Source organism: Acinonyx jubatus, chromosome B1 (assembly GCF_027475565.1).
Source record: "Acinonyx jubatus isolate Ajub_Pintada_27869175 chromosome B1, VMU_Ajub_asm_v1.0, whole genome shotgun sequence".
Classification (NCBI taxonomy): domain Eukaryota; kingdom Metazoa; phylum Chordata; class Mammalia; order Carnivora; family Felidae; genus Acinonyx; species Acinonyx jubatus.
This window is the reverse complement of record NC_069382.1, coordinates 176628291-176653944: the sequence shown is the minus strand read 5'-3', so window position 1 is coordinate 176653944 and position 25654 is coordinate 176628291. Positions and strand designations below refer to the sequence as shown.

The 25654-nt window shown below is 43.6% G+C and overlaps 1 protein-coding gene across 14 annotated transcripts in view; it reads left to right on the top strand.

Moving 5' to 3' along the window:
* Window positions 1–3722: 3722 nt before the first annotated feature.
* The window catches only part of PCDH7 (protocadherin 7), a 413286-nt gene continuing 391354 nt past the window's right edge, over window positions 3723–25654 (top strand). For 8 of the 14 annotated variants that reach the window (XM_053217476.1, XM_053217475.1, XM_027052773.2 and 5 more), the window contains exon 1: window positions 3724–7975. In XM_053217476.1, coding sequence (XP_053073451.1) covers window positions 4796–7975 — 3180 coding nt within the window. In that variant the 5' untranslated portion in view covers window positions 3724–4795. Of the gene's footprint in view, window positions 7976–14210; window positions 14482–25654 lie in introns of those variants that run through there. The other 6 variants (XM_027052824.2, XM_027052734.2, XM_027052644.2 and 3 more) reach the window with 3 other exon arrangements.

Here is a 25654-nt window from a genome sequence, read left to right as displayed (position 1 = left end):
TCTATGAAAACGGGACAACATTTCTATTTTAGTGACTTTCATTTTTTTTTCATATCTTGGTTTCAAGTGGTCATTTTAAAAAAAATATGCCTTTAAAAATAAAACGAGACGAACCACAAATCCCCAACATTTCAACATGCTCTCAAATATTTTGCCTCCTGCAAGCGATGACGTCCTCGCCCTCTGAGCAACTCAGGCTTTGGGAAACTGATCTCGTTTTCTCTCTTCAGTTCTGGCCGCCAAAGCAGCAGCAACAGCAGCACGGCAGCAACGGGCTCTTTAATTTATTGCAGCCGGTTACACTTTCGATCCCATTTCCTTCTGAACCCTTTCCTCTCAGGTTGAGAAGATAAATGCAGCCTCCAGTCTGAAAAGCCGGGCGGGGTTTGTGGGTGGGAGCGAATCCGGATATCATATTCCCGTGGTGAGGTCTGGTACCGGGGGGGATTAAGTCCCCCAGTTCCATTTAATGAAACTGCTGAGCACTTGTGACACTGGCTCTAAGACTGCGGAAATGGGGCGGGGGTGGGGGAAACGGCTTCTCGCCTCCATTCATCCTCCGCGCCGGCGGGAGGCTGGAGTTGGAGTGTCAGTCCCCAGACAGGGGGCGGAAGAGGATTGGGAGCTCCGACCGCGGCAAGGGCGCCCCGAGGGCTCCTCTCACCTCGCCCACACCCGCGCCCCGCCCATTCGGTTCCCTTTCCCCAGAACCGCGCCGCGGGGCAAAGCAGCCGCTCCTCGGCCGCTCTGGCTGGAAGGTCGGAGGCGGGGAACGATGAGGGAGGGAGGAAAGCCGGGAGGCTTCGTGGCCAGGGCAGTCTGGCGCGCTGTTCTCCATGCCGCACACGTCGGACCCATTTCCCACGCTGGCTTGGCTCGGCGGTGGAGTTGGTAGGGATGCGTAGGGAGGGCGGACTGGAGACTACCTCCAGCTCGCAATGAGAAAACCACTCCACTGTGAAGGACGCGCTGCACAACCCCCTCCCCACCATCATTGGGGGGAAAAAAATGCAGCGCTCTGGGGAAAAGCCTCCCACTCCTTCGCCCCTCACTAGTGTGCGCCTGGAGATTGCGCGCCGGAGCGGTGGGCGAATGTTTCAAGATGCTCACGGTCTTGTTCAAGTTTATGGTCTGGCGAGGGAAGCGGGAGTGTACAACGTCTCTGCCCACGCGGCTGCCTGAAGTTTGCAAAATCTTAGTAAGGCGGTTAGGGGAGTGCGTGCACTGCACCATATTGCCGCGCATCGGAATGCACCGGTGCAAGGCCGCGGAAGAGAACAAGCTTCCCTGTTTCGCCTAGGACCCTAGGAAAAAAGCGACCGGGAGTCGTGGGAGATCAGAATTCTGATAAACCAGAGTTTTCCACATATGAGGGGATTTAGCATTACAGCCACTTAACGGGCCTCGGAAACGTTGCGACGCCCGCCCCCGCCCCCGGCTCCAGACTGCGGCGGTGCACACTGAGTCTGCGCGCGGGGTTTTTCTCGCTGATGCTGCAGATATAGAGCGGAGTGGCTCAGGAGGCGGCGGGCTGGGGGAATGTGGGGGTGGCCGGGTTCCCGGCCTGGCCCCGGAGGAGAAGCCACTACACCCTGAGTGCTAATGCTTTAGCAGACTGGAAAATACTCGCCAGCTCCCTGGCACTTTCATCCTCCGCGCTTCCACGGTCTCGCACAGGGAGACCTTGGAGATCTCTGCCGCCTCTCCCCCCATTCCTGCTGTCTGCGCCCGCCCAAACAACGGCGCGCTACATCTGCTCGTAGACTTTATTGGTGTTTGTCTTGTTTAAATCATCTTGCCTCCTCACACGGGTCTCGTAAAGGCTGAGTACCCACTCTGGGAGGATTTCTTTCTGTTTTCTTTTCGTCTTAAATTTTCCTGTAAGGGGAGGCCCTTCGATGCCTATAGATTGGGCAGACTAGCTGAGGACCAACCAAATCCCACCAGCAGCTTCTTTTCCCTTTTGAGATAAGATTCTCTCCAAACATCTCCTGCCAGCCTGAACCCCCTTAATCCTGCCCCCCCCCCTTAGCTCCTGAAATAAATGAAGAGCAAATGGCTACAGTTTTTAAAACACAGCCGGAGCTGAGGATCTGATGAGGCAGGCTGCGGTGGCTATGATTGAAAACTGGGGAAGCCTCGCGTGGGGGAATACCATGTACGATCAAGTGGCACAAAGTCAAAAGAAGGAGAGAAACGGAACTAGGGACACTTCGGTACACAAAGTTGCCATTAAAGTTTATTTCCCTTTTATCCAGATAGGTGACGCTACACTTTACCAGTTACTAAAGGCTGCAGGTTTCAGCTCAGAAAATAACATCGAGGCTTCCAACATGTGTTTATTCCCCAGGCGCGCGCACACACACGGTCTACCCCCGTAAGCAAGCACGACGACAGGAATGCCAAGCATTTAAACAAAGACAGGCACCACCACCCCCACCCCCCCCCCAACGCCAGTCCTCCGAAGTCTGCACTCCCAAAAAAGGATCCCTCTCTAGCTCTCTCTGGAGTTTGATGTTCTCGCTTAACCACTGCAGCCCATCATGGTTTCTCAGAACACCAACGTGGCTCCCTGGGCGCGCACGCGGGATCCCCCAAGCCACTGTTAAGCCAATGCCCAAACCAAGATGCGAAATCGCGAAACGGAGACACTTGAGGGGGTGGGGAACAACGTCTGAGAAGGGGGAGAAGAAGAAACCTTTCCTGACACCCTCTCCAGCGCTCTCACACTCGCACACGGCATTAGTCAGAGAGAGGAGGAAATTTACCAGCCCCGGGGAGGGAAAGCGAGTCCCCCGAGAAGACAGTGGCTGCGCTCGTTGGGAAGAGGGGGAGAGGCTTTGGCTTAAAGGGGACGGGACTGACTGGGATTGTGCACGTAAGGAGTGGCCCCCGGCGCTGAAGCTGGGCTTTCCGGAGCCGGGTGGCTGGTTAGTACTCCCTCCTGCCTTCCTCCCTTCAGCTCTTCACCCTCCCTCTCTGCGAATGTGTAGTTTCGGCGGCTCGGCTGCCACCTCCGCCACCGCCGCCGCTGCCGCCGCCGCCGCCGCAGCGGCAGTCGCGTCAGGGACAAGCTTGAGCCGCAAGCGAGCAAGCGAGCTCCCAGCAGCAACCACCACTTTGGGCAAACTTGCGGGTTTCCGGCTCTCGGCTAGCGAGCGGGAGCTTCCTACTTGCCATTCAGTGTCTTTGAGCCTTGGCAGCCCTAGGGGCAGCGAGCGCGCCCGCACCAGACTCTCCCAGACGCGAAAGGGTACGAGACAACTGCGGAATTCACCCGCCGTGCCAGGGCACTTCCGAGGAAACAACCGACTGGCACTTTTTCTCCCCTTGGCAAACTGGATATCTTTTTTTTTTTTAAGCTACTTGGCAGCTGTCTCTGACTCCACCTCCCCCCCCCCCCAACCCCCTCCCCAGTGCCTTTGGCTTTTCTTCGGAAATCCGGACAGAATTGGGCATCTTTGTTAATTGCCACTGGGGGAGCCCGGCCGGGGGCTCTCGCCAGGCCAACGTCGCCTGAGCACCGAGCTTGGTTTGCTCACCTTTGAACTGCAAAGGGATCAAGTTCAGCTCGAGTTGGAAGCATTGGGACTGGGAGGAAGGCGAGGGAGCGTGCAGTAGAGAGAGTGGGAGAAGGGGAAAGGGGAAAGGAGAGGAGGGAGGAGAGAGGAGGAGGAGGGAGGAGAGAGAGGGAGGGAGGGGAGGGATCGAGAGAGAGCGGGGAGAGAGAGAGAGGCTGCAATCTCCTCCCTGAATCGCGCACAGCGCTGCAGATCCCAGTGCTCCGACATGCGGGCCGAATGCAGGTGAGGGAAGGCACGGACTCTGCAGCTGCGAACCCAAACTTGGGCACCGCGCGGTGCGCACGGTTCAGCCTTCGCCCCCGCGGGCGAACGGCTGCTGCGGTTTCAGGCGGCGGCTTCGTGACTAATGACCTTGCGCAGAGTTGTTAAGAAAAAAAGAGAAACCCGAGCTCTTGGGGGTGAAAAGGGACTGACTCTCTGGGTGTCTCTGAAGATGGCTCGGGCTGCTCTTCGGCGCGCGGGGGGGACCCGGACGCGGACCGCCGTGTGACGCGAGTGGTCTCCACTGCACGGTGCCCGAAGCGACCTGCCAGGGCTTTTTCATTCTCGATCTGTTGACTGGCTCCCCCGCTGCCAGAGCAGAGTCAGAGTTCAGACTGGCTTGTTGCTGGCCCCAGCGCCTCGTGCAGGAAGCAACTCACGTTTGCCTGGGCAGCCGGAGCAGAAGCTGGGTCTGGAGTGTGTGGCTGGAACGTGAATTGGACTCAACTCGAGTAGCAGCAAAGACCAACGGGGTTGGCAGGCGGGGGAAGCTGCAGGCGTGTTCCCCGCCGCTTCCCGGCTCCACCGCCCGCCCGCCGGAGCGGTTCCGGCCCCATCCGACAGAGCGGGGACGGGAGCCCGGGATTCTCCGCCCGCTGCGGGGATGACTCTGGGGGGGCGCCGAGCCCGCGGCGCGCAGTGTCCCGTGAACTGTGAGTACTGCGACTGAACGGCGGCCGGCGAGCGGGCGATTAGCACCCATTGCATGAATTATGAAACAATAACTTTCGGAAGAAGCAGAAGGAAAAGAAAAAAGAAAAAGAAGGACACCTCGCTGGTCCCCCCTGGCCGACTCCGCACGCTGCTCTTCTCGCCCCCTCCCTCCTCTCCCTTCCTCCTTTCCCGGAGAGAGAAGAGGACTGGGAGGAGGGCCGGCGGCCGGCCCCGGAGGAGGGGGGCGCCGAGGGGGCTGTGACTAGAACGAGCAGTAGCAGCAGCAGCAGGAGAAGATGCTGAGGATGCGGACCGCGGGATGGGCGCGCGGCTGGTGCCTGGGCTGCTGCCTCCTCTTGCCGCTCTCGCTCAGCCTGGCGGCCGCCAAGCAACTCCTCCGGTATCGACTGGCCGAGGAGGGCCCGGCGGACGTCCGCATCGGCAACGTCGCCTCGGACCTGGGCATCGTGACCGGCTCGGGTGAGGTGACTTTCAGCCTCGAGTCGGGCTCGGAGTACCTGAAGATCGACAACCTCACCGGCGAGCTGAGCACCAGCGAGCGGCGCATCGACCGCGAGAAGCTGCCCCAGTGTCAGATGATCTTCGACGAGAACGAGTGCTTTCTGGACTTCGAGGTGTCGGTGATCGGGCCCTCGCAGAGCTGGGTGGACCTGTTCGAGGGCCGGGTCATCGTGCTCGACATCAACGACAACACGCCCACCTTCCCGTCACCCGTTCTCACGCTCACGGTGGAGGAGAACCGGCCGGTGGGCACTCTCTACCTGCTGCCCACCGCCACGGACCGTGACTTCGGCCGCAACGGCATCGAGCGCTACGAGCTGCTCCAGGAGCCCGGGGGCGGCGGCGGCGGCGGCGGCGGCGAGGGCCGGCGCGCCGGGCCTGCCGACAGCGCCCCCTACCCCGGGGGCGGCGGGAACGGCGCGAGCGGCGGCGGCCCAGGCGGCTCCAAGAGGCGGCCGGACGCGCCGGAGGGCGGCGGCGGGACCAACCCCGGCGGCCGCAGCAGCGTGTTCGAACTGCAGGTGGCCGACACCCCGGATGGCGAGAAGCAGCCACAGCTGATCGTGAAGGGGGCGCTGGACCGGGAACAACGCGACTCCTACGAGCTGACCCTGCGGGTGCGCGACGGTGGCGACCCGCCGCGCTCCTCTCAGGCCATCTTGCGGGTGCTCATCACCGACGTGAACGACAACAGCCCCCGCTTCGAGAAGAGCGTGTACGAGGCGGACCTCGCGGAGAACAGCGCCCCGGGGACTCCCATCCTGCAGTTGCGCGCCGCCGACCTGGACGTGGGGGTCAACGGGCAGATCGAGTACGTGTTCGGAGCCGCTACCGAGTCCGTGCGGCGGCTGCTGCGCCTCGACGAGACGTCCGGCTGGCTCAGTGTCCTGCACCGTATCGACCGGGAGGAGGTGAACCAGCTGCGCTTCACAGTCATGGCCCGGGACCGCGGGCAGCCCCCCAAGACCGACAAGGCCACGGTGGTCCTCAACATCAAGGACGAGAACGACAATGTGCCGTCCATTGAAATCCGCAAGATCGGGCGTATCCCGCTCAAGGACGGGGTGGCCAACGTGGCGGAGGATGTTCTTGTGGACACCCCCATTGCTCTGGTGCAGGTGTCCGACCGAGACCAAGGCGAGAACGGCGTGGTCACCTGCACCGTGGTGGGCGACGTGCCCTTCCAGCTCAAGCCGGCCAGCGACACAGAGGGCGACCAGAACAAGAAAAAGTACTTTCTGCACACCTCGGCCCCTTTGGACTATGAGACCACCCGGGAATTCAACGTGGTCATCGTGGCGGTGGACTCGGGCAGCCCCAGCCTCTCCAGCAACAACTCCCTGGTTGTCAAGGTAGGAGACACTAATGACAACCCGCCTGTCTTCGGCCAGTCAGTAGTGGAGGTTTACTTTCCCGAGAACAACATCCCTGGAGAGAGGGTGGCCACGGTGCTGGCGACGGACGCCGACAGCGGGAAAAATGCAGAGATCGCCTACTCGCTGGATTCCTCTGTGATGGGGATCTTTGCCATCGATCCTGATTCCGGGGACATCCTCGTCAATACGGTACTGGACCGCGAGCAGACTGACAGGTATGAGTTTAAAGTTAACGCCAAAGACAAAGGCATCCCAGTGTTACAGGGCAGCACCACGGTGATTGTGCAGGTGGCTGACAAGAATGACAATGACCCTAAGTTTATGCAGGACGTCTTTACGTTTTATGTGAAAGAAAACTTGCAGCCCAACAGCCCTGTGGGGATGGTCACGGTGATGGATGCTGACAAGGGACGCAATGCAGAGATGAGCCTCTACATAGAGGAAAACAGTAACATTTTCTCCATTGAAAATGACACGGGGACCATTTATTCCACAATGTCTTTTGACCGGGAACATCAGACCACATACACGTTCAGAGTCAAGGCTGTGGATGGGGGAGATCCTCCCAGATCAGCCACAGCCACGGTCTCTCTCTTTGTCATGGATGAGAACGACAACGCTCCCACCGTTACCCTTCCCAGAAACATTTCCTACACTTTACTGCCACCTTCAAGTAATGTCAGGACAGTAGTAGCTACAGTGTTGGCAACAGACAGTGACGATGGCATCAATGCAGACCTTAACTACAGCATTGTGGGAGGGAATCCCTTCAAGCTGTTTGAAATTGATTCCACCAGCGGTGTGGTTTCCTTAGTGGGGAAACTCACCCAAAAGCATTATGGCTTGCACAGGTTGGTGGTGCAAGTGAATGACAGTGGACAGCCTTCCCAGTCCACCACGACCCTGGTGCATGTGTTTGTCAATGAAAGTGTTTCTAATGCAACTGTGATTGACTCACAGATAGCCAGAAGTTTGCACACCCCACTCACGCAGGATATAGCTGGTGACCCAAGTTACGAAATTAGCAAGCAGAGACTCAGTATTGTCATTGGGGTGGTGGCAGGGATTATGACTGTGATTCTAATCATCTTAATTGTAGTGATGGCAAGGTACTGCCGGTCCAAAAGCAAAAATGGCTATGAAGCTGGCAAAAAAGATCACGAAGACTTTTTTACACCCCAGCAGCATGACAAATCTAAAAAGCCTAAAAAAGACAAGAAAAACAAAAAATCTAAGCAGCCTCTCTACAGCAGCATTGTCACTGTTGAAGCTTCTAAACCAAATGGACAGAGGTATGATAGTGTCAATGAGAAGCTGTCAGACAGCCCAAACATGGGGCGATACCGATCCGTTAACGGTGGGCCTGGCAGTCCTGACCTGGCCAGGCATTACAAATCTAGTTCTCCATTGCCTACTGTCCAGCTTCATCCCCAGTCACCAACTGCAGGAAAAAAACACCAGGCCGTACAAGATCTACCACCAGCCAACACATTTGTGGGAGCAGGAGACAACATTTCAATTGGATCAGATCACTGCTCTGAATACAGCTGTCAAACCAATAACAAGTACAGCAAACAGGTAAGATGTATTCCAAGTATATTTAAATATCCCAGAAGAGGTGAAATAACTCTGAGGCAGAGAGCACCTTCTGTGAAGTTTTGCTTTCTCCCTTTTAAAGCTATGATTTGAAAATTTAACAGCAGTAATTTAATGTTAATTCCTATGTCATCGGTTGAGTGAGCATGGGCCATCTACACGAGGTGGACCACTGTATTTTGCAAGTTACCCACCCAGTGTTTACAAAGTTACTAACAGACATGGAAGTAGGCAGCGTTTTGCCCATCTCTTTGAACTTGAGGGCACTAATTCATCCTACATTTTCTGTTTTCAGGATAAATAGGTAAATATTGGTTGGTTGGTTAGCTTAGACCTGAAATTGTTTTGTTTTGTGGCTATGAAGTGGATAATTACATCCAGAGAGAAAATTTCTGAAGTTACTACTGGTGCCTATGCAAATTGCACAGTATAAAAGTTTTAGCCATGCTATGTATTATGCAAGCTTTTACAGGTAACGGAGGCCGATTCGTGCCAATGTGGTACCAAGTCTGAGATACTTAAAAACTGGCTACTTTGACAAAAAAATGTTGGTTTAAAGATATCTAAGGATACACAAATGTCATGCGAAACTGCCTTTTTAATACCTCGTATCTGTAACAGTTAAACTTCCGTGAGGATATGCAGGGAGCATTTGTATTCCTCATGTTTGGTGTAAGGGTTTACAAGCAAAAGTAAAATTGCATGACCCACTTTTTATTTAAGCCAAGCAACAGAAATGTTCATGTCGGATGCACTGTGTGCAAGAAAATTTTGGTATGCATGATGATATCTGAGACTATTAAGGTGGTATAGAATACGGTTGTTTCCCAGTGAAATGTGGAAACAGATCTTAAAAACATATTTTGAGATGGACTTCAGAAAATAGAAAATCTGTTTTTGAAAGTTTTGCTTGTGTGATATATGTAACACTCACAAAGTTTGCTTTTCACACCTGCCAAGGTCTGGCACTCAGCAAGGTAAACCTTTTGGAAACTGCTGTGTCTAGGGCTGTAGCAACCCCATTAATAAAATATCCTATATTTCTTATCATCGGAACTCATTTCAGAAAACACATTTATGACTGTCAAATAATATAGAATAATAACTTCTCTATTAAATATGCTTTGCATGTGCAATGTACAGTCGGAGAAGAATGAAGGCACAAGAACTTGTTTTATGGCCTCATTAAAGATGTTATTGATGGGCTCATCAAAGATACTATAGAAAAGAGATATTAATTCCTTATTGCTTTCACAATCTTAAAAATTAGTTTCCTAAAGAAATATCTTCTACTCATAGTACTCTACTGTAGCTATTTGGATAAGGAGAACATAGCTTTTGTATCCAATAATCAAAGCAATCCACGAAAATACAGGTCCGAACTACATTACGTTAAATTGCTTTCGAAAATACGTGATGCATGTGAAAGCCTTTCTTTCTTTCAACCTGAAATTTGATAACTGGAGAGTTTATATCTGTTGTGTTATTGCTTCACCTGGAGTTAGAAGGAGATTTTTGTTTTGTTTGGGGTACTTTTATCGGACAATTCTAGGTAAAATAATAGTACAAAGATGACTTATAAAAAGCCCACATATAAACTGAGATCTATAGAAATTCCCTTGGAAAATGATAACTTGTAGTGCAGAAGTGTGTGAAGAGGTCTTTCTGCAGAATGTTTACTTCTTCGCTGTCATCCTAATAGGACTTTTTATCTTGTGGCTGAATGGCATTTGCATTCTAAATTGTGTAATCTGAAACTTTGGAGGGGACATATCAAGTGGCAGATTTATAGATATTTTATACAACCGCCTCATATGTTCTGTGCTGTCACTTAAGCTTTATTTGGCTCATCAAATGAGGTTGGCTCTGGATTCTTGAATATTTAAGACAGCCAATATCAAGACTGTTGTGGCATCCTGTTTAAAAGGCAAAATGATATGCTTATAAATAAACTAATGTATGGTGCTAGGCTCTTAACAGAGCAAAGAAGTCCATATACCAAAATAGAAAGCCTACAAAACCATTGGTCTCAATCATGCAGTTTGCCAGAAGTGACTGGAAAACTTATATGTTGTTAGGTGTTCAAAAGATGTGTGAAGTTTTGACCACAATAGATAGCTGAACTAAAATGAAATAAGGGAGAATGAAACACATTCCTCTTAATGTAATTAGTAATAGTAATTGATACTCTTCATCTCTTCAATATTGCTGTCAGGGGACAAGGGATCCATTTACAAAGTTACATTCTGTTAAGACATCTGACATAATAAACAAGATCTTTTTTGTTCTGATTTTTGTACCATAGTAGATGGTTTTCTATTTTTTTTTCCCAAAAGGATATTACCTTTAATTTTTATACAACTGCCAAAATGTGTTTTCTGTAATTAAATGTGATGTAAGATAAAATAAAATAAAGAGCACGAGGTTTTGTTATAATCTTCTCCGTTGATACTGAATCTATCTAAGGAAAACCCTGAGGGATGCCGTCTTTTAATTCCTTATGGTAGGGATTAATTAAAAATCTGAGATTTCATCTGACATAAAGGCTTCACTTTATTTATAAATTTCCCGAACTGCCTTATCATAGTTCTTAACTTGTGGTATAATGGAAGTGAGATCTGTTTACAGTGTTCTTATCCTCATGAGAATTAGACGTTTCCAAGTGCTGCTCCTAAATCCTGTTAATGGTTATATTGCAATAAATTAAGCAGCTTTGTGGAAATCAAAGTTTGAAAATAATGCCCCTCCCCCTTTTTTGGTGTGTTTTCACAGGGTCTGGAAACTTTCAAATCAATCTTCTATAGTTACTCTCTGGCAGCATCTATGAGATGTGTGTTGCAGAGTTGCTATCTATCTGTCTGTCTGTCTGTCTATCTATCTATCTATCTATCTATCTATCTATGTATATATTCCTGAAACTCATACCTTAGCAAAACTGATGACGTAGCCCAGGTATTCATAGTTCAGACCTTTGCAGTCAAAACAAAAGCCTTTGCTCTCAACTAACTAATGTGTCTAGCTGAGCAGAATGTGGATCATTGACAGCATTATTGAGCTTAAGCCTCTACCTCTCCATTTCATTATTCCTTTGCTTGGTAAACCTGGTTTTAGGGCTTGTTCAAATTTTGTGACCTGGAAGGACAATTGTGCTTTTTTTGCTTTGTGAAGTAAAGGCAGAGACATTCTATGTTTTCTATTAATTTTTAAGTCTTCAGAGTTTTACTATGTGTTAAATATTTTTCAATTCTCTTAAAGAATAATACAATTCCAAAAGAGATTAATACACAATATAAAAGCATAGTGACTACTTTTTAAGTTATTTTTAAGTCCGGTTGTGTTTATACATGTCATGCCATTAATTACCTAATGCACTGGCAAGGAAAAATTTTATCGTATCTAGTAAATGAAAAATAAAGTATTTTTGGCAAGAGCAGAGTAGATACAGCTTGAATAAACATTAATTTAAAAATCCATTTACAGCTGCTTCAGAAATACTCAAGAAAAATTCTTAATAAGTCCAATGATAGTCTCCCTTGCCTAAGGAACTGCTGAATATTGTCTAAATAATGTTCTCTTTAATTATCGAGTTGTGTTCAATATATTTGTTGTATTCTTAGTAAAAAAATGTGGCAGAAATTATTTTTTTAAAATTACTTCCGGTCTGGAAGCGAATGGATAACTTGCCATGGCCTATTAGGGTTTTCAGCCCTGAGAAAACTAAATATTAATTTGTTTGTGTATGGATATGACACCATACTTACTATAGCAGCATCTGTAGAGTGATGCCAACCACGGCTTCTGGTTTCAATTTGATAAGCATGTTTCTACAATATGATGTGTCTGTCTATAGCCAAAAACACTTTCAAGAAGTACCATGAATTGTGCATATGGTAGAGTTTCTGTTACATTTGGCCTGACAGAGCAGACAGCAGGCTAATAACTGATCAAAGTTAGGTGATGTTTTTAGTCAGGAGATATCTACTAAAGCAACATTACCTTAGACCTCTGGATGTCTCTGAATAAGGAAAAGGTCATCCACTGATCTGATCTGCATCGAATATGTACGTTTTTATGGAAGTCCAAGTGTGGCAATTTGAAAGTTCTCTCAAACTTACCCCAAGTCAATTAGTAACTTAGACACAATACCACAGAGTCCGTTTATAGGTTGTAAGTAAATCATGCAGCTGGATGAATACAGCAAAATCCTTCTTTCTTGTTATTTTTTTTCTATCTATGAGTAATTACGTATCTTATATGTGGAAAAGCGTACACATGGTATCTTTCTTTCTAACACACAAACTCGTGCGGATATATTCACATAAACCAACGATGGTGCCATTAGACTTTTATTTCATTGTGGTATTCATACATTAACATGTGGAGCATATTTGAACTTTAAACACATACAATATTGAAATAAAGTGTATCATAGTCAATCATTTAGTGCCTGTATCTAAAATGACTAGAGTCATCACAGTTTAGAATTAAGAAATATGAACCATACCAGTTCCTTCATTTTCTAGGAAGAGACTAAGGTCTTTATCTGTACCATTGGGCTGCGAATTCTGTTTCCTGTTGGTACCTTGAACAGGGCAATGCAACTTAAGTTGAGGCCTTTAGAAGAAAGTAATTTGATTGAGATCACAAGATTGTCGAGGATACAGTGTGGATACAAGTCATGGAATGCAGAGACCAGTGTTTTTGTTTTTTATCGTACTCCCCTGAGGAATAAAATTGAATTTACATCCCTTCTTCTGTATACATTTCAATAGCAACAGAAATCTGTTGAGATTCACCTGTCTATGTATAACTACATATTGAGCTATGAAAACTGACTTTTTTACAATAGAATATAATGCTGCTTTAGGCTCCAGTTTTTATCTGTAAATTATTGGGGGAGTTACAATTCACATTTTCTAGACTTTCAAAAGAAGTTAATGGCTCTTTCCCTCTCTGTAAAATAGCAATTGATGACATACACTGAAGTAACATTGTTTACAGCATATATTCAGCAGGTTAATTGACAGAATTTTTAATTTCAGCAGAAGCCTGACAACAGGTGAGATTAATATATTCTCAATGAGAACATAACTTTTGTGGAAATTAATACAAGCTTTCTATACATTGTGTATAAAAGTTTATATGCACCCTAATTGGAATAATCTTTTGCCTGTTTTCATTTATATCGATGATCCTTTTTTGGCTTCTATGCTCCTTTGAATTTTGCCAGCTTTGTGGGGAACACAACCTTCATATTGAACTTAACACACAATTGCAAATGAATTTTTCATCTAAATTGGTTTTGTAGCAAATTTTTAAAGCAAGGTGACATTTAAAAAATGTTCAGTTAGATTTTCTCCTTTGTTAGGCAATTAACCAATCTAGTGCATCATATTTTAAATTTACCTAGTGATAAAATGCTAATGATTGAGTTTGTCAGTTTCAAACATAAAATTTGAACTGTTTTTCAAACTAAATGTAGTGTGACAAAATCCTTGCTTCGCCATAGCTGCCAGTGCTATTAGAAATTTTACTGTCTTTTCTACTCCTGGGAGACAATGGTGGTGAAGGTTATAATGGAAACTTAGTACAATACTTGTTTAGAGCTTTATGTTTAAGTTGTATATAACCAATTTCTAGGCTAGAGCAAGGTTCCTCATCCATTTATTTACCAAGACTCTATAGAAATAGTAGGAGCTGTTCACATAGATCTTGAGTCAGCTTTAGTTTTCTCTCTTATTTATTTTAAAAAACCCGTAGAATCTTTTCTAAAGCAGGGACTCTGTTTCGGAACATTACACAGTGCTTTATTTAGCATTAGTGTTGTGGGAGAAATCACATTCCAAGAAGAATGGAGCTGAAACCACTAAAACTAATCTTAATTATCACGTCTGGTGAATTAATGTTTTAAAGGCGGAATAAAGGTTTATGTTCAGGAATGTGATGATGTTTGTATTGAACTCTAATGCTGTGTACAAACAAACAAACAAACAAACCAAAAAACTATTAAACCTTCTGAGTAGGATTCATCTGACAAGTTAACTGTTTTTCCCCCGAGCATATTTATTATTTACAGACACATAATTTGTAAATAAAAATTCTCTGTGACCAAAACCTCTGCCACAGCATTCTGATTGGGTATAAGGTATTGGGGAAAAATCCTTCATCGCACTTTTTTTTTTTTTACCTGCATAAATCTTTGTTTTCCTTCTTTCAGATGCGTCTACATCCATACATTACTGTGTTTGGCTGAATTCCACTCTAATATGATGCTCCATTATGCTCCATACTCTGATGTCCTTGCTACTCCGAAACCTGCTGGAGCCTGCCCTTGGCCGTGGGGTGTCAGCCAATCACTGCTTGTTTTGCTTGTTGTGCATTTGATTTTCAAGTTTTCAAGTTTTTCCCCCCGTTTAAGGAAACAGAGTGTTGAAATAAATAAACTTAGAAAAGAAACAGTATTAATAAAGAAATGTGCTACAAATGGACATCTGAGTCACTGAGAATTCCATTCTCAAAGAGGTGGTTAGCAGAAGAAATGAATAGCGAAGGCTGTAAAAAAAATCCCAAGGCACATTTCAACAATAATTTTAAGATTCTAGCTTTGTGTGAACCAAGGAAAATTAAGTCTACTTAGTCTTTGTCTATAATACATTAAACACTGACTTTTGGTAAAATCCTGTCGATCAACATTTTTAAAGGGTTATGGAATTACAGCCTTTTCTAGGCCAGTGAGATAGCTGTGTTAGAATAAAATATAATGTCTACACATCTATCTCAAGGACTTTGAACAATACTTATAAAATTATTGGTATATAAAATAAATTTGAGAGGCAAATTTTGTGTTGAGCAGTTACTGCCAATAGATTATTTCTTCCTTAATCTTGAAATATTGACCAAGGAATCTGAATTATCTATGGAATTTTTAAGTATGTTTGTTGTTAAATTCCTTAAGAAAATTTGGAATCTTTCCGTTAGATTTACTAAAGTCACTGTAGTCACATTCAGAAGGAATTTGTGGCTTCCTATTTTCGTGGTACATTTATCTGAAGGCTATTCTATTTGATGTCTGATAACATAGATCCAAGCTGCTTCTGAGAATGCAACATTTAGATATAGTTGAGAGAGTGGCTGAATTTTAGTTGCATAAGTAATATTCTAGGCAAGTCAGGGAATCCTCTGGATAGTCCCTCCAATTCTTTATGGTTATATATTTATGTATCTGTTGTATGTGTTTATGTGCCTAAAAATAAGTGTTCAAGTGTGAAGTTTCATAATTTTATAATGTATTTACCACATTATTTGCCCCCCTAATTTTTGTCCAAGTTTTGGAAGACTAAGAATCCCAGATTCTTGGGATATTTTTGGTGAGTTATTTTCAATATGAAAGCCTTTTAATAAAAATAAATGAATATTGGAAGAAGACTAAAATGTAGAGTGGTAGCAAATGTACCCTGACCTATGAAAATCTCTAGTGTATATATTTCAGGCTTTTTATTCTATTAGCTGTTTATTTAATTTTGCAAAAATGACATTTTCAGAAGTATTAATGAAACTGTAGTGAAATTCCTGAATAAAACCTAATTATCCTCAACTTCTCAATTTGTTTTGAGCACAAAGACCAGCGTAAGAGGCTGGTGAAAGACCCTTGCCACTTTCTGCTTCTTGAAAATGTCATGTTCCCTCATCAAACTTAACTTCCTTAGATGTGTAATGTGTGAGTCCTGTAATAAATCACATCAATTCAAAAACAAATTATAGACCAAAAAAGGTCCAGAATTTTGGGATAATCTAATTACAGCCACACAGAGGGGAAATACATACATACTTTCACAAAGAAGAACATTCGAAGGCAGCATTTTGAAAACTTGGGTTGGAATACCTTATCGAGGCAAGAATCAATTTAGTGCATCTCTACCACAGTTGGAAAGACCTGAAGTGAAACAGAACCATTCCAAGTGTGCTGCGTGCGAGCCTTGTTTCAGCCGTGGTGTGTGTGTTTCTGTTCTTGGTCGCCGTGGGAAAAAAAGTGTTTTATTGTGTAAGCGGTTGAAAAGGGTTCAGGACCACGACTGTAGTTTGTTTCAGGTGGGAAACTATGGCTATTAGTGGAAAAACATAATAAATGGAAGCAAAAAAAAATAACACTTCCAAAGATTTTAACGTACTATTCCGCTGAATCAGAATGATCAACAGCATACTATTACAATAGCAATCATCAACAGCAAAAAGCTTGGAGAAGTCTATTATCATTCCTGTGTGTGTGTGTGTGTGTGTGTGTGTGTGTGTGTGTGTGTTTTAATCTTCGAACATGTCACCAGTTGGTTCCTATCTTGCACAGACTCCCCCTCTTTCTCTACCGCCCTTCCTGCCGATTGCCATCCACCTCAGGACTCTTGGCCAGTCTCCTATGTGATTACTGGAATTTACCATTTAGGGAGATGCCTGTGGACAGATGGGAGAGAGACTCAGGACAAACTACCCATTACCCTATAAATTTTAGCACTGGGACATTTTGTTTTAAATGACAAGATAATAATTTATTCCCCATTACAACATCTAAAGAAGCATATGGAAATGTTGGAGTCCGGTTTAATACCTTCTAATACATCCAGTATCAGCAATGGCACTGGATATGCCAAAAAATAGTAAGATAGAGTCTTTGTCCTCATGGAACTAATATATAATAAAAAAAAAAAGATTATGGAGCAGAAAAGGATAGATTATATTTGCATCATGTCCCTTAAGTTTCAATGCGTCGAATGCATGTTTGCTTATTTACTCCTCAGAGCAATCTGTGAGGAAAAGCACCATTATTATATCTGAGGTGAGGAAGCTGAAATAATGAACAACCTATTCATGACTCTGATGGAACTAGCTTAAAAACTTTATGAAGTCTTTGAAGAAATACCAGGTCAGAATTCATGTGTACTGAAAGCATTTGGGGAAATTTGTGAAATTTGTGCTTTTGAATATAATCTATTTTCTGACTGATCTGGGTGAAATCGTTTCAAAGGAACCCCTTAGAACATGACCCAGGTTTTCAAACTTTTTGTAGTCACAAACTACAGTTGATACTACTAACAGCAAAACAAAAACAAACAAACAAACAAAAAGGCTGTGGCTAGAAAGTAGAGATCTAATTAATTAACTGGATTTGTAAACAACCCCATGTGTGCTTTTAAGCAAAGAAACAATCACCTTAAGAACTGAGTAAGTCACTTTAACCCTATATTTTTTGAGGCTATCTCTAGAAAAACTCAAGGACCTTACGAAGTAATTCCACAGTTTGAAATATGTGTCTGGGAATAATTTTCAGTCTACAAGTTTGCAAAACAGTTTTCTTGAATGTGTGTGATTTTTTTCCCCATTCATTTTATAGAGATTGTATTGATTTGCTATATCTTTAATACACAGTGCGAGGCTTTGGGGTGTAATAGACCAAGTCTATTCAGAGACAGGACACAAAAATAGCACAAAAATAATATCCATAGGCCAGATATATATGGGAAACTCAGAGGAACCACCTCCAAGTCTGTCTCATCCATCATTGATTTCCGGTGCCTAGTCGAGTGCCGAGCCCATAGAAGACACTCATTATATTTGTTGAACAACAAACAAAGGGCCTGGGCTTTGGTGCTAGGTATCCTGAAGATCCCTTCATATGGAATAGCTGGGCTATGGTAGGTCCACTTTTATATCAGACTGTAAGTGTCCTAATTGCTATTTTCGTTCCCTGCTGGGAGGATGTCTCCATGATAAAAGGCTACCTGCCATGTTGGCTAGAGTCCCTGCCCTCTCTGTGTGGGTGTGGCTCTCACTTCAGTAGCAAATGCGCAGTTCCCTCCTGTCCTCTCCTTCCTTCTCCTTGGCGGTGGTGTCACCACCAAACCCTTAAAAACAGATAAAAATTAAACTAGAGATATGCGAGGCAAGTAAGAGAGGCACTGGCCACCCAGTAGAGTTCCCATGTATTTTGAAGAAGTATGAAGAAACATGCAAGCATGCTGGTTTTCAGTACTTTTCTTGAGATCCTTATTCTTACCAGATACGGATTCTCATCTTTACCCTTATCCCTTTCTTTGTGGAAAAAAAAAATAGGTACCTTTATGCCCAAACATAGGCATGGGTGTCCGTATTCCTCAGTTTGCATGTTCTAGCAGATATTATCCATTCACGGTACCAGCCCATGCTCACTGATAAAGAATAAGTTTCCATTTTTATTTTGAAAGCCTATAGTGAACAGTTATTTTTAAAGGTGAGAGCCTGGAATTCTGTAAACAGAAACATGCACTTAGTTCAGTAAGGAGAGAGGTCTGGAAGAGAGAAGAATATGGTCTTGGGAGTGACGGCCAGTGAGGCGGTTGCTTAGAAATGCCTTGCAACTCGTGGGGCGCCTGGGTGGCTCAGTCGGTGGAGCGTCCGACTTCGGCTCGGCTCAGGTCACGATCTCGCGGTCGGTGAGTTCGAGCCCCGCGTCAGGCTCTGGGCTGATGGCTCAGAGCCTGGAGCCTGCTTCCGATTCTGTGTCTCCCTGTCTCTCTGCCCCTCCCCCGTTCATGCTCTGTCTCTCTCTGTCTCAAAAATAAATAAATGTTAAAAAAAAAAAAAGAAAAGAAATGCCTTGCAACTCGAAAGCGCTTCTTAGCGTGGAATCACTATGTTGGACACAGGAAACTAATATAACGTTGTGTGTCAGCTCTACTCAAAAAAATAAAAATACTCCTTACTAGCTCACATATGAAAGAGCACTCTTAAATTGCAAATGACCGCTGAAGGAGTTGAGTTTCATCTTTGGCACGCTCTGGTGTAACTTGCTTTATGCAGACAACTTTAAGCAGCTCAGCACCTCACCAAGATCTACCGTCCTGGGGAAGTGAGGCTTCTGCTTAGGGCCTTGAGGAAGGAGGATGAGCAAGCTTCAGCAGCTTCCAAGACCAGGACTGTGTTAAGGCACCAAGCGTCTCCAACACCTGCTAGACATCTGGGAAGTAAGAAGTCTATGTCAGAAAGGGAATTCCAGGCCTGACGAGGACAAATATTTGTGGTCGTGAATTTTGGCCCAGGACGCTGGTAATCATAAGAGTGGTGTTAAACATCAGGGCTTGATTGGCTTGCGAGATTAGCGTCAAGAAGTAGTAAACCTTCACTTGCTCCCATTTAGACCCGATGTTTTGGTGTGGTTTCGTTTTCCTTTTCAGTCTAAAATATTATGTCCTGCTGCGCTGTTTCCATTCGTTTTCTGCTCCCATATTGTTAAGAGAAAGATAGAACCAAGAAGTAAAAAGGGGGGGTGGGGGGGACACAACCAATGCATAGCAACATTCTCACCTTCTCCTTAATATTATTACCAGACTATTGTCATAAACATAGTGGCCATATTATTGTCATGGATTCTTGTCCCAGTTTCATTCAATTCTCAGAAACTGAATTCTAGCAAGCCTGTACTATAGCCCAGAAACCTGCATTTTTAGCCCTTCCCCCTTCTGAATTCTGATTGCAGATGGTAGGTCAGGCTACAAGAACTCTGGGTTAGAGTCCCTGAAATTTCTAACTTCCATTTGTTAGCTCACTTCTCGAAGGTCTCCGGCAAAATGGAAAATGAGTTCCTATCTGGGTAAGGCAATCTGAACATCTGCCTCCTTGTCCTGGTTCCGTCACTGGCTTGCCAGTGTGACCTTGTGTAAGTCCTTTCAAGTCCGGAAGCCTGTTGAAACTGTCCTCTGTCATTTTACATAACAACCCCTGCTCTGATTACACGATAGGGTTTATGGGGGGGGGGGTCACATAAAACATTTGGGGCTTTGAAAAGAATTACCACAACTCAAGATAATATTTCTAATGATCCATGAATCTCTCTAAGCCTTCGTGGGATGCATGTACACTATTGGAATATTTTTACCGTCCATTATGTTAAAAGGTTGTTTGGTTTTGATTTTGGTTTTCTTTGTTTGGTCGGTGGGTTGGTTGCTTTAATTTGTCCTGCTGCTTGTCGGAAGCATCTGATATTCTCTTAACCCTGATGAATTTCATCAAATCTCCACTGATCCCTGATCAAAGTGCAAGAAGTGTGTCTGCCTTTGCATAGTTGAATAGGTCCTGGTTATCAGACTTTCAGTACCTGTTGACGTCTCGATGGTGAAGGAGGAGAAGAAATAGCTTTATTGCTGTAAAGCAAATAGTTTAGCAAAGGCTTGTAACACTTTGATATTATCCATTTTGACACTTAAAAAAACATTCCATCACTTTTTAACAGTTATTTCTTCTTCTATGCAAGCTTTCCTGGGAATTTTTGTTTCATACATCATGGCCAATCTCTAACATGAAGAGCAGTCAGTTATTGAGCTTTTATTCTTTTTTTTTTTAATTGTTTAATGTTTACTTTGAGAAAGAGAGACAGAGCGTGAGCCAGGGAAGGCAGAGAGAGTGGGAAACACAGAATCCGAAGCAGGCTCCAGGCTCTGAGCTGTCAGCACAGAACCGGACGTGGGGCTCGAACCCACGAACCACGAGATCATGACCTGAGTAGAAGTCGGAGGCTTAACCTACCGGGCCGCTCAGGTGCCCTGCGCTTTTATTCTTTGGTAATCACTCTGCCAAAGGGTATACTATGTATCATTTACTCATTTCTAATAATTTCAAGAGGCAGGTCCTATTGGTATCTCCATGTGACATATCTAACTGGGGAAAAACAAAACAGAATCTCTCCTAGATCCCATCCCTTTCTATATACAACAGGGTCCAGTAGCTGCCTATGGCCAACTCGCCTCCAACATACTTCTCTCTCCAAACTTGAGAATTTTTATTAGCATAGTATCTATGGTAGATTTTAATTTACATATTTACATATTTAGACTGTGGTATGCATTTTATTCTAGTCCACAATACCTGCTATGTATGCTTAGCAGATTTAAAAGAGAGATTCAGGATCAGTTTGCTAGGGCCACCATAGCAAACTACCATAGATGGGTGGCTTAAATAACAGAAATGTATTTTCTCACAATTCTGAACACGAGAATTACCAGATAAAGGTGATGGTAAATTCAGTTTCTGATGAAGATTCTCTTCCTGGCTGTGGGCAGCGACTTGCTCACTGTGTCCTCAGATGGCCTTCTTTCTGTCCCTTCCTCTTTTTCCAAGGACATCAGTTCTATGAGATTAGACTCACCTTCTGACTTCATTCAACCATAATTACCTCCATAAAGGCCATAACTAAGTCAGTCACATCGGGGTGTGGGGCTTCTGCATATGAATTTTGAGGGGACACAATTAAAGTTCATTTTTTTAGCTTATTACCTCTAGCTTTTTATGCACATCATTGAGTGCTTTCTGCAACTTTCAGCTTCACAGGGATTTGTGATATAAAATAGCATCTTAGTTATTTTAACTTTGCCGACCGATCAGTGCGTCTAGGTGTATTAATTAATGTGAAATCCATATTTGTATAAAATAGTCAAGAATTGTTCCACAAATGTAGGAGGTCTTTTTAAGTGATGATAGTAATATTTGGCCTTAAATTTCCAGTATATTTTCAGTATTAAGATCCAAATGGAAAGCGGTAGGAGTTAAGTGGCGAGGGAGTCAGTTGAAACTATAATAACATAGGTTTAGTAATCCCTCTTTTCTAAGGACAGTCTCAGTGGATTTTCATGCACAGTGGCATAATTGGTCTGACAAAGTTCCAGTGAGTCTGATTTCTGTTGGCATATGGAGACTGCCAAGCATGTACTGAGGCTGCTACCACGCTCTGACTCTTGACCACCTACTGATAAGTATAGTATATCTGCGATACGCTGTGCTTCATAACATCAATCCATGGACGCATTGAGGATATTTTTTATGGTGCTTTTTATTTTCCTATTCAAGTTAAAAATTCACATGATAGAATCTATAATGAGCTGCCTGGGAACTATACATGTGTCCAACGGGATGTAGGAAGTGGCGATTTTGTTAGGATAATACAGGGTAAACTCATCAAAGTCAGGAAGAGGAACTCCTTCTTTCCTCCCCTTTGGTCAGAATTTCTAGGCAGTGGACCATAACAGCTGAAGAGACTTTTTCAAAGAATTACCTTTCTAAGCTTCCAGAGCTAATTTTACATTTGACCTCCTGTATTAAAAATGGCAGATTAATCAGTTCTTCTTTTTTTTTTCAGGGAAATGGCAATAATTACGGCATGAACTGAAAGGGTTTATTTATTTATTTTTTTAATTTTTTATTGCATCTAAATCTGCTTCTGATTGTATTTAACTGTTGAACGCAAGGGTCAATTTTATTTTATTTTATTTTATTTTCAACGTTTATTTATTTTTGGGACAGAGAGAGACAGAGCATGAACGGGGGAGGGGCAGAGAGAGAGGGAGACACAGAATCGGAAACAGGCTCCAGGCTCTGAGTCATCAGCCCGGAGCCTGACACGGGGCTCGAACTCCCGGACCGCGAGATCGTGACCTGGCTGAAGTCGGACGCTTAACCGACTGCGCCACCCAGGCGCCCCCGCAAGGGTCAATTTTAGATAGAGATGGCATTTCTATAGGGCATTAGGAATAGAAGACAGTAATACCTATTTTTTTTTTCCAAACCAGTGCACATAATGTTAGGTCAGGGACATTGAATTTACTTTATTACTAAAACTTCTTGCCTTTTTCTCTAATGTTTTACCTTTAACAAGAAACTACTTTATGTGTACATGTACATGTACGTATCATATGTTTATGCATTTATACATGTGCATACGCAGAGGTAATGCAGTTAACGGTTCAGAGCAAATGCTTAGTGAGTGATTATTGTACGCCAATGATGTGATTATTTGCAAAGCATTGTTTTAGACCCTGGAGAAGCAACAGTAACAAAAAGGAACAAAGTCTTTCCCCACTGAGATTCAGTTTCAGTGGGATAATACATAAATGCTAATACTCAACTTACATTGCGTGCCATATCCTATGCACAGGGCAACGTGTGTCATGTATTTTGACTCATTAAATAAGTGCAACTACCCTGTGAAATAGAGTGAATTATCTTTATTCTGTAGGTGTGGAAAGTGATGCCCAGCAGGGTTGAGTAATTGCTCAGGAACAACAGTTTGTCAGGTGACTGAGCTGAGGGTCAAATACAGGCAGTCTGGCTACGAAGGCCACACCCTCAACCACTGTGTATGTGTGAAGTAGAGAGAACACATCTAGTTTCTAGTCAACAAATTCTAGGAGAGTGAAATTGGATTCACATGCTACTCCTCAAGGCCTCAGTGATATTTCAGTCTTCCTATTTTAATGCTTTTCATACTATGTTCTTGAAATTAGGTCACTCAGACCAATTTTTTTTAATAGTACCATCTGAGACTTTAATCAAAGGTAAAATCGAAAGATGAGAAGGTAGATTTTAGACCAGTAGGCACTTCTTCCTTCTCTCCACTTTCTGTTTTGGCCAACACTTCATAAATACATGTTTTCCTTTTTTGTTATTTACTTTAGTATTCTTTATCTTGTTCATTATTCACGTAGTCTGTTACGTATATTATTAATAGAACCAGGAAACATAAATTCATTATTTTTATAAGTTGCCATTTTATTTAGGATTGGAAATGCCTTTTTATAGGTAATAAAATTTTACCTAGAAAAAATTTTAAATATACATTTTATTTACCTTATACCAGAAATAAAATATATTTTTTTTCAAGGGGGGGTTGTTTTTTTGTTTTCTGAACATTCACAATATTTTAAAGAAAGCAGAGTAGAGGGGAATTCCTTATAAAATACGTTTTGCAATTTATTCTGGTTTTCCTAAGAGCTGTTCATTATTAAACGTTCAATTACAATGTGACTTATATCATGTCATAGTTTTCCTCTTAAAACATACTGTTATTCTATTTCTTTATGAGACATGTTTTCATTCCTGTAAAATGCAAATGAGCCCAACCAAAGCCTATTTGATACATTCTTTAGGAAAATAATGATTTACTCATGTTTGCTATGACAGTGTTTTCTTAATGTATTGATGACACTTTTTATTATAGGTCATTTATTCAACTGAACAGATGTCTCTGAATATGTATCTTTATAATGTAACTCTGGGTTCAGGTATATAGTAACTCTGTATCTTATGATCTGAATTGACCTTTGTATACTATTAGAATGATTTAAACTTTATTTTCAAATGTTTTATTTATTTTTAAGAGAGAGAGCGTGAGTGGGGAAGGGACCGGGAGGGTCAGAGGGAGAGAGGGAGGGAGACAGAGGAACCGAATCGGGCTCTGCACTGACAACAACCGTGAGCCCCATGCAGATCTGGAACTCAAGAACCGAAATGTGGGATCATGACCTGAGCCAAAATTGGACGCTCAACCGACTGAGCCACTCAGGTGCCCCACAATGATTTAAACTTTTTAAGCTTCAAAACTACTGAATCAAATCGTTTGAGGTGTTGTTTCCACAGTCCATTAAAAAATCTGTAGAATTTTGTTTCGTTCACAATAGGTATTAAAAATATTGCCAGCATCGTTGTTCTTTCTGAATAATGGAAAGAAAGTAGGATAAAATGGTAAGGAATCCACCTCATCTCCCCTAGACTTACTTGAATTCTTATGGAACCCAAGAGACCGCCTCTTCAACCATCTCTTAGAAGTTCTACTCCCATTTAGAAACAACCGACTTAAAGACAAACTACCCTGGAAATTAGTCACCATTTATTATTGAGTTACTAAATGCGGGCATCATTAATACATTCTAAAATGGCTACATCAGTAGTGTAAGTAAAGTAGGTACAGTTTAGTTTGAGTTGGAAAGCTGTTTCGAATTTGGTTTCTGGAATTGAACCATCAGTTACGCATCTAGAAACATCCGTGTAGATCTGGGTACACTTTCTGAGAGGAAATGATAAAAGAAAACACAACTCTGTGTTTTGCGTAACCACGTTATGAGAACTGGGTGAAATACTGTATATATTATTATCGTTCTAAAAAAAATGCGTCCTGGATACATCTTGTGAGTTTTGTTTTGTTTTGTTTTCTATTCACGTAGACAAGTGGGGTTTGTTTTGAGTCTCCAGTAATTAAATAGTGTGAATACCTACTTTAAATAGTAAGCAAGTAATAATAATGCATGCGTATGTGTCTGAGAATTCACCGCTATTAATTTTGAACTTTTCATTATTTTTTTGTAATACAAGAACAGTTGTTATAGCACAAGGCAGGGACTCCTAATGGCAAATAAGCATTTATAATCATGTAACTGCTGTGTTTAAGCCTAAGGAATGGTTTAATGCAGAACTTGGTTTTCCTGTATGTTTTTGCTTTCAAGTATTATGTGCAATATTGTTTGCTAATCATTAGATGATGTTGTAAAGCGTTTTATGTCCCCACTGTGTCACGTCACAGTCTATAGTGGATGCACAATGTGAAGGAAGAACACATATGGCTTATAAAATAAATTAACTCATAGATAGTACTTTTATCATCTACATAAATATGCCTGTATACCTTTTTCTTCTCTACACCAGAGATGCTCAGCTCTGCATTTCGGGCCACAGAGATGCCGTGCAAAGAAAATGAGAATGATTTGTGTGAAGCCTAAACAAAGGAAGGCCAGCAACCTTTCTAATCCTCAATTGTTGTGTCTTGCATGCTTGTACAACTCACCTTGTGTTCAGAGTTGACCTGTGTGGTAC